Genomic DNA, 8,663 nt, shown 5'->3' on the forward strand with positions numbered 1-8,663 from the left:
CAAACCCCAGTTCCCCCCAAAACATCTCCTCTGCATTTCCTACACAGGCAGAGATGTGCTTCCCATTTGCTCTGGCAGAGCCTGGGATTAGCTTCTCGTGTTTTCCAGTGAGGAGGATTAACGCCGATCCAGCACTGGACCATGCTGGTGAGGAACCAGCAGCACAGTGGCTGGCTGCGCAGCATCTGTCGCCCGCTGCTCATTTCTCATCACGTACACATGGGCAGCAGCAAGCAGGACCGCTGAGGATGGACAGCAATAGCGCCTGTGGCTCAGGCATCCAGCAAGATCAGGAAAGACAAGGACATTTCTTTTGGGGTGTTTCACACCCATGCTGGCAGCTTGCCTGAATGTGGAGCAGCTCCCCTTGGAAAGGCAATATACAGGGGACTTGGGGAGTGAAAGGGAGACACTAGGGATGAGAATGAGGATGTCAGAGAAAACCAGGGAGGAAGGAGGACAGTGGTTTGGGAAGGGAAAGAACCAAGGTACTTTAAAGGAAAAAATGATCCAGCAGTCTGGCAACGTTAAAAAAGCAAAACCACTGAGACGTTGGGGGATACAGAGACCTAGTTAAAGAAGCCTCACTCAGAACACGCCAGTAGCAAAAAGCATCCCATGTGTCAGGGACAGAGACATCAGACGCTGCGTGTCCAGTCGCACGTCGCTGCACACCCTGCAGCAAAGGGCACAACTGCCAAACCCCAAGCACCAGGCACCCCAAGTCACTGCAGCAGCAAGGGTGCCACAAAAGCCCGGTCCTATTTCGTTCCTTAATTTTTGGTCATCTTTGCGCTAGCTGATGCCCACCTGTAGCCTTTTTTTTTGTGCTATTACTTGTCATCTTTAAAAATAGCTAAATTAAAATGCTACAGCAGCAAGCAGCTGCCCAGACGAGTTGGACCCCATTGTAAGAGGCAGTGAGAGCACTGAACCAGTCCCCGGTGTGCAACACCACAGCTATATTTGGCCCAGCGAGCAGGCAGACAGGCTCCTGAAGATGTCTGAACGCATCCAGGCCGTCGGGGCAAGGAGGCTGATGCACAGGAACCCACCAGAGCCAGGCAGCTTGTTCCCACCATCCCTTGCACATGCCATTTCCCTGCTTTTTCTTTAAAGTTCCCAGCCTAAATAAGGCTTTGGGGAGGAAATTAATGAAAAGCAAAGCTGATTACGAAGAACAATACAATGACTCAATCTGGTTCTTCTACCTCAATTGTATAAAGCTTTTACATTTATAAAGGTTTCTCTCAATACACAATGAAATGGCCTCAGAGGGAAGCGGTAATGGCCCTGGAGACTTTTGAGCAAGACTGGACAAAACACCACCAAAACAATCCCCAAGGAAGGGCTAGATGATCTAACACGTCTTTTGCATCTTTAATTTCCCACCCTTTTCTTTCTCCTCCTGTTTCAGGCACATTTTTTTAGCTGCTGCTAATTAGATGTTAATGCGAGAACGGTTGCATTTTCAGCACATGGCATAACCAAGAGAAAAATATTGGGGCCCTAAATGACAAACAGATCACAGGGATGGGCATCCTTATTCTCACTATTGAAAATACCTCTCTGAAAGAAAAATAGGAAATAAAATATTGATATCGTTTCCACACCAGGATAGATTGCTTCTGCACCCACTGGTAGCTGCCTGATGCTCATGGGTCACAAAAGTGCCTGTTTCAGATCTCCTCCCTCTCCAACCCCACATCTCCAAGGTTGTTTTGCCTAGCTGCAATGCAGCCAGAGACAGTGGAAAACCTCACCAGAACAAACATCCCAAAACAACCTGCATTTAGGTCAATCACCAGCCACAAGACCAACCGACCCTCCTGGCTGCTCCTTTGTAGACCATCTCCCAGGGGAAGGCAACAGGACGCTCTTCACTACCACCTCCTCCTCTCCGCTGTTTGCTGGGCTGTTTATTCGAATAGTCTCTTAATACCCACCTCAGCAAGCTGCAAGGAGCCGAGCTGAGCTGTTAGCAATAAAATCAATAAGGTGGTCCAGAGGCAGGAGTCTGGGCCCTTGCCTGCAGCACCTGCTCCCGCCACAGGACAGTCAACGAGGGCCGCTGTTCATCATTGCCAACACAACCGTAAACCCAACCATGCTCAGAGATGGCTTGGCAGAGGTATTCCATCACGTTCCCCTTCACCCTACGCCCAGCTCACCATCACTGCAAGAGTTAATCTATTTCAACTGAAAAGAACAGCCCCATGTACCAATATAGGATGGGAACTGAGCTGTTAGCAAGTAGCGTAGGGGAAAGGGACCTAGGGGTCCTGGTGGACAGCAGGATGACCATGAGCCACCAATGTGCCCTTGTGGCCAAGAGCATCCTGGGGTGTATGAGAAGGTATGTGGTCAGTAGGTCAAGAGAGGTTCTCCTCCCCCTCTACTCTACCCTGGTAAGACTGCATCTGGAATAGCGTGTCCAGTTCTGGGCCCCTCAGTTCAAGGAGGACAGGGAACTACTGGAAAGAGTCCAGTGCAGAGACACAAAGATGATTAAGGAGGTGGAACTCCTTCCTTATGATGAAACACTGAAGGAGCTGGGTCTCTTTAGCTTGGAGGAGACTGAGGGGTGACCTCATCAACATTTATAAATATGTAAAGGGTGAGTGTCAGGAGAATGGAGCCAAGCTCTTCTCAGTGATGGCCAATGACAGGACCAGGGACAACGGGTGCAAGCTGGAGCATAGGAGGTTCCACATTAACATAAGGAAAAACTTTTTCACTGTGAGGGTGACAGAGCACTGGAACAGGCTGCCCAGAGAGGTTGTGGAGTCTCCTTCTCTGAAGACATTCAAAACCCACCTGGATGCATTCCTGTGTGACCTACTCTAGGTGGTCCTGCTCTGGAAGGGGGGTTGGACTAGATGATCTTTCAAGGTCCCTTCCAACCCCGAACATTCTGTGATTCAAATATTTTATTGTCTTTTATCACCCTAACAGAAACTTTGTAAGAGAAGCCAATGCTTTACAGACCCTGCCCAGCAGCGATGACCCTGACTCTACACCAACACACCAGCAGACAGAGCCTGTGCTTCACTTCAGCTCCTCTGGAGCACCATCATAGAGGTGACACTCCAAGGTCCACTGGAAGACCAAGGCACAGGTCAAGAATGGATGGAGAGCCTCAAATTTGTGGTGGTGGGATGTTACTCCCCTCGTTAGTGGGGTCAGGGCCTCCCCACCAGCTACTGGTGTCCCTACAGGCAGTGACCTCTCTCCAGCCCCTTAGAGGACCCGGTAACTATGCCCCAGTGGAGTCAGGAACAAAAGCTGCTGCTAAGAGACACATTTACGACCTTCCAAGAGGGAGCCTGCTGACAGCTTAACGAGCTTTTTGTTTTTCAAGTAGTGGTTTTGTATTTACGACCTGAAAGGCAAAGATGCAAGTAGGCAGATGATCTTGGGGCTATCTGCTTTTGCTCCTGACCTGCTGCTGTCCAACCCACATCCAAGCCGTTCCGGGAAGCAATAAAAAATGATTGCATTTCAGCTTTTCCCCTCCTCCTCCTTTCTCCCTCCCCACTAAAAACAAAAAGCACCTTTTTTTTTTTCCTGGTGGTGATGGTCATTTCTTTTTAAAGTTCACCCCAAAGAAGAGCATCAAATATTAATGCAGGAAGCTTCACAGAGATCACACTGGAAACCAGAGGCCCCGTGTGATGCGGAGCATCCCAGTAGATGCAAGATCCCACCAGTTCACCCCCAAAGCCTGGGAAGGAAGAAGGAAAAAGGAGGCGGCCAGAAGCTGGGCTTTACAAGCACAAAAGATCACATCCCTGGGATATCAGCCCAGAGTTGCACTTGGAGGAGGAAAAAAGTTAAGGCAAAAAACCAAAACAAAACCCACCATCCTTCCCGAGGATGTCACACTTATTTATAAGCTTAATAGTAAAAACAGAGGGCAAAACTCCCCGGGTTTTTTTCCCCAGATCTCAGCATTAGCACAGCAGAGAATTGCCTTTGGGCTGCAAGAGCATTCCAGCCACCAGCAGAAAGGTAAGTGTCTTCCTTCTCCTCCAGATTCCTTGGCAGAGACATGAGGTTTAATTGCATACAGAGATGCCACAGCCGGGACACAGGGGTGATAAGAGCTGTTCGGTCCTGGGCTTACCCAACTGATAAAGATCCCGCCCCACAGCTCATAAAACCCAGAGGGCCACGTTGGCCAAGCCCAGCTTGAGGAGTTGGTGGGGGACATACAAGGCCAAGACATGCAACACACAAGGCTAATGGGGGATGTGCAATACCAGACATGCAATGCAACATCTGGTCAGGGAAGTATGCAACACAGCAATATCCCATGCAACACAATGCTTGCTGCACCGTTACACATGGCATCGGACATGCACGTCCCCCCTTCCAGGGAATGGGAGCATCACTGCATGCTTGCTGGTGGCATCCTTGTGCCAAAATCTCACATGGCTGTGGACAGGAGGCAAAGTGCTGTGCTGGGTGGCAATTCATTGCTGAGCAAAGATGAAGAGCGATGAACCAGCTGCTGAGCTTGGGACATCTTCTCCCTCATCCCTCTCCATCCCCACACAAGCCATATCTGCAATTCCTCTTTGGCAGCCATGAGGCCCCAGGAGCCCTGGGTGTGCATGCAAAAGAAAAACGGGAAAAAAAAACCGTGAAAATACCCTTTAAACGGGATTAACAATTTCCTAAGTGCACTGGTGATGTTAAGCGAGGTCTGGGGGGCTGCGGCGTGGAGGGAGCAAGGGGACAGGGCTGGCAGCAGCCCCCACTCCTCCGCTCCCCTTCCCTCTTTATCTGCTGCCTGGGGCTCTGCCCCGGCGCCTGCTGATAATCAGGGAGCACATTTGAAACCCCGGCGCCAGACAGGATCCTTATCTCCTCCCGAAGAGGAATGTGGGATGGGGGCAGCCCCCGCAACAGCTCCAGAAGGGGGGAGGGGGGGGGGAGGAACCTCCCTCACCATGCCCCCTTGAACAACCAGCAGAAGCGGGGAAGGGGAGGGAGGCAGGGACCCCACCGGGGTAGGTGGCCACGGCTTGGTCTGCTTCCATGGAGCCAGGTTTCCAGCAGCACTTCCTCCTGGGGCGGCCGGAGGGGTCGAAGCACCCCACTGCCTTGTGCAAGGGCCGTGTAATTATCCTGAGGATAATTGCTATGCTTAATTCCTCCATAAAGCCAAGTCCTGGGTAGGCCGGCTCCAAAAAACAAACAAACAAAAAACAAACCCCAAAAAACAAACCACCAACCAAACCCAAACCTAACCAAAAAGCCTATCGCAGAGCCAGAGCCAGGGAAAAGCACAGGGCATGGGCCTGGGGGACATGAGGCAACAGCCTGGGAGAGCCATGTTTCCTCACCCTGGCTGGCAGGCAGCTCTCCCTCCCCTCTTATGCATCAAGATGCAGGGTGAGGGCTGTGAGCCATCCCCTCCAAAAAACCCAAGCCCTTCAGGGCTCAGCTTGTGGACCCTTCGAGACAGGAGCAGCCTTGAGGGTGGGAGGAAGAGGAGGACTGCTCCCCTCCCCAGGGCCTTCCTCCCCGGCAAAGAAGAGGATGAGCTCTGCTCAGACACTGGCGCTAGAGCCGCCCGGGGGCTGATCTCCATTACCAACAGGACCGACAGGAACTTCAAGGAGCCTAATAACAGCGGGGGTGGAGAGGAGGCGAAAGCCGAGCTGCTGGCTTTCCTCCCGCCGACTGCCAGGCAGGACAGGGGCCATGGCTCCAGCCCGGTGCTCCCTCAGCTCCCTCCCGGTACAAGGGCTCTAACACCCAAAAAGAGCATCAAGTGGTTATTTTTGCAATTAGGAACCCAGACCTTTCCCCTCAGTGGCTGCAAAGCATCCCATCAGCACCCGCCGTGATTTTGTCCTTGCCACATGGTGCCATAGGTACATGGCTGCCACGGACAGCTGAGTCCCAGCCGGTGTCAGCAACCCTCAGCTCCACCCCTGCGAGGGGTTTCATGGACATCCACCCAGGAAGGACTCTGTTGATGCCATCAGAGCCCCGAGGAATTTGCATCCAATTAAAGGGATGTTTAAAAAAATCATAAGGGGCTAATGAAGTTTAGAAGCTGCCGACACCAGCCATATGCCTCAAATATGCACAGTACAGTTGGTGCCTAGGTAATGCAACTGCAGGTATCAGCTCGCCTAATTAGCTACCAGAAGAAAGGCTAATTTAAAACAAAGCTCCTATTTTGTTTATTTGCTGACAGTAGCAAAGCAATTCCCTCCAGCATGATGTGAAAGCAAACACACTGTCCTCAAAATAAACCACCATAGGCTTTTTAGTTTTATACTTCAACAAGTGTTCCCTGGTTAGTCTTTCGGAAAAAAAAGTCCAGGGAGCACCAACCTGCAGCTCCTATTAGCATTACAGAGGGCTTGCAAAGACAGCTTCCCACTTGTCACCTCCTTGCCACAGAGAAAAGCAAGCACACACACTATCAGAGCTTCTCCGCTGCACCGGGAAAGGCAGGGAAACTGCTTTTAATAAAACGTCCATGAGAAATGTGTCCCACCCTCCACTGCCGTCGTTTGGGGTGATGAAAGAAGCTTGGTGCATCCCAGCTCCCTTGCTGTCACCACCATCAGCCAGGACTGCTGCTTGCTAGAGGCACAGGCAGCAGCAAAAGTTGGTGTCTGGCTCCGGACCACTGTTGCAAGGTGTAGGTTGTCCACCCAAACTAAGAGACTCTTTACAGTCACCATCCCCTCCCCATCTTTGCCTCCAGATGTATCCAAAGGCAAAAGGGGGGGGGCGGGGGGCAGAATCCTAGAAGCAAGGAGAGAGTACAGGGCCACTGCAATTTTATTTAGTATCTTTATTTATTGAAGTGCTTTAAATAGATATGGATTGACTCTCTCAGCTCTGGCTATTACAGCTTGAAAGAGGAGCTGCAGGCTCTTTGATTAATGCGCACAAGGGTGCTTCCACAGATGTTCAGCATCCCACACCATGCAGTACCTCCTCCTGCCTGCCAAGCTACAACAGGGACCCCTATATCACCCTCCCTGTAGGGGCAGAAGGGTGGCACAATCCCCCACCATGTATGTTTTAGCTCTTGCGTGCCATGACTGGGCACGAGTTGCCCCAGAAGTGCCACATCCTCACTTTGCCCAAAGCTGCCCCAAGGTTACCCACTCTGACATCATTTTAAACCAGAAATCCCTCCAGCCACAGCCCAGTGGGTGGTCAAGCCATTCTCACTGAGCAAATGACCCACCCCCCACATGCAGCGGGTCTTGGGGAGGCTCTCCTCAAATCCCAGCACTGCAACTGCATCCCACCAGCAAGACACAAAGCAGCGTGGGAAGGGGAGCAGCAAGATGTCAGCTTGAGGAAAAAACCCTTCTCTTTGGGCACTGCATTTCACTTCTCACAGCTATCAGAGGATGGCTGGTGCCAAGCTCCACCACAAGCCTGTTCAAAGGGATGCTTTAGCATCTCCCCTCTTGCAAAACACAATGTCCTAGTGCCTCCACCACTCCCCCTTTACACCATCCACATAAAACCATCATGACTCTCCACCACCACCCCCATCAATCATCTCCACATCCAAGATCAGGCCACCAGCTCCACAACCCACCAACACAAACCCTCCATCTTTCCCCTGCCACCTTCTTCATATGGTCCAAACTCATCCAAATAATCAGAGATTTATTCTTTCCTGACAGCACATCCTGCCACCCATTTATGAATTTATGAAAGCGGGGAGCAGCATCACAAGCCTTTATGGACAAAGCTGGCTAGGACATGCATTTTTCTTTCCACTGATGAAAGTAATGCCATTCAGTTAAGTAAAAAAAAAAAAAAAATCACACTCTTCTTAGGCAGCTAGGAAAGAGGAGGAAAATCTATTGCAGCGACCCTGAACAGGCACTTCCTCAGGGCTTCAAAGCAAAAAACTTATCAAACACCGCACTGATAACGTATTCAGGCTGAACCGTAAGTCTTCAGCATATAAAAGGTATTCCTAACTGCAAACTGAATGAACAAGAGGGAAAATCAGGTTAAAAAGGGCCAAAGGGGTGGGGGGGCAGGCGGGGCAGCAGGTCTGGGTCTTGTCTGTCAGTGGCATCCCTGGCACACACCCCTGGGGGCTAAGCAGGAGGATGCTGAGGCTGGGCACCCATTTCCCGCCACCAAGGCATTCAGGGAAAGTTTGTCTTCTGCATCTTTAAAGCTGCAGAGAAATGGGGAAAAAAAAAAAATCAGCATCCATACCACCATCAGGCTGGTGAAAGATTCCCACCTGGGCCAGCATCCTCAATCATCCCCCATGTATTTGCTCATTACAGCCTCATTTGCCTCCCCCACTATGCCCCAGTCCCAATACCTGTCTTACAACACCTTCCTCCCACCAAGCCCACTCCTTTTCTTCCCTGTAACTCCAAACTAACTTTTTGTCCCATGCACAAAGAGCTGTGAGGTTTATGCTGTGGGTTTCTCTCTGCATTGTTTTCCCATCCAGCTCTTTGGAAGTGCCTGGTCAAAGCAAGCCAGCTGTGATCTGTAGGTGCTTTTTAAGTAGTAACTCCAGCAGAGTTTTCTCCACACCTTGTGCAGTGATGGAGTTTGCAACACAATGTCAGAGGGTTTCCACTTCTTTGTAATCCTCTGCTCATCTTTTAAATCCCATGAGGATGGCCCAAGCTGGGGAA

The 8,663-nt window shown here is 50.8% G+C and overlaps 1 protein-coding gene across 1 annotated transcript in view; it reads right to left on the bottom strand.

The window, feature by feature from the left end:
* Positions 1–5,714, bottom strand: part of UNC5B (unc-5 netrin receptor B) — a 35,885-nt gene extending 30,171 nt beyond the window's left edge. Inside the window, exon 1 of the mRNA XM_009947536.2 lies at positions 5,603–5,714. Coding sequence (XP_009945838.2) covers positions 5,603–5,714 — 112 coding nt within the window. The remainder of the gene's footprint in view (positions 1–5,602) is intronic.
* Between the last annotated feature and the right edge of the window lie 2,949 nt (positions 5,715–8,663).

This window comes from Leptosomus discolor, chromosome 6, assembly GCF_034619465.1.
Source record: "Leptosomus discolor isolate bLepDis1 chromosome 6, bLepDis1.hap2, whole genome shotgun sequence".
NCBI classification, from domain to species: domain Eukaryota; kingdom Metazoa; phylum Chordata; class Aves; order Leptosomiformes; family Leptosomidae; genus Leptosomus; species Leptosomus discolor.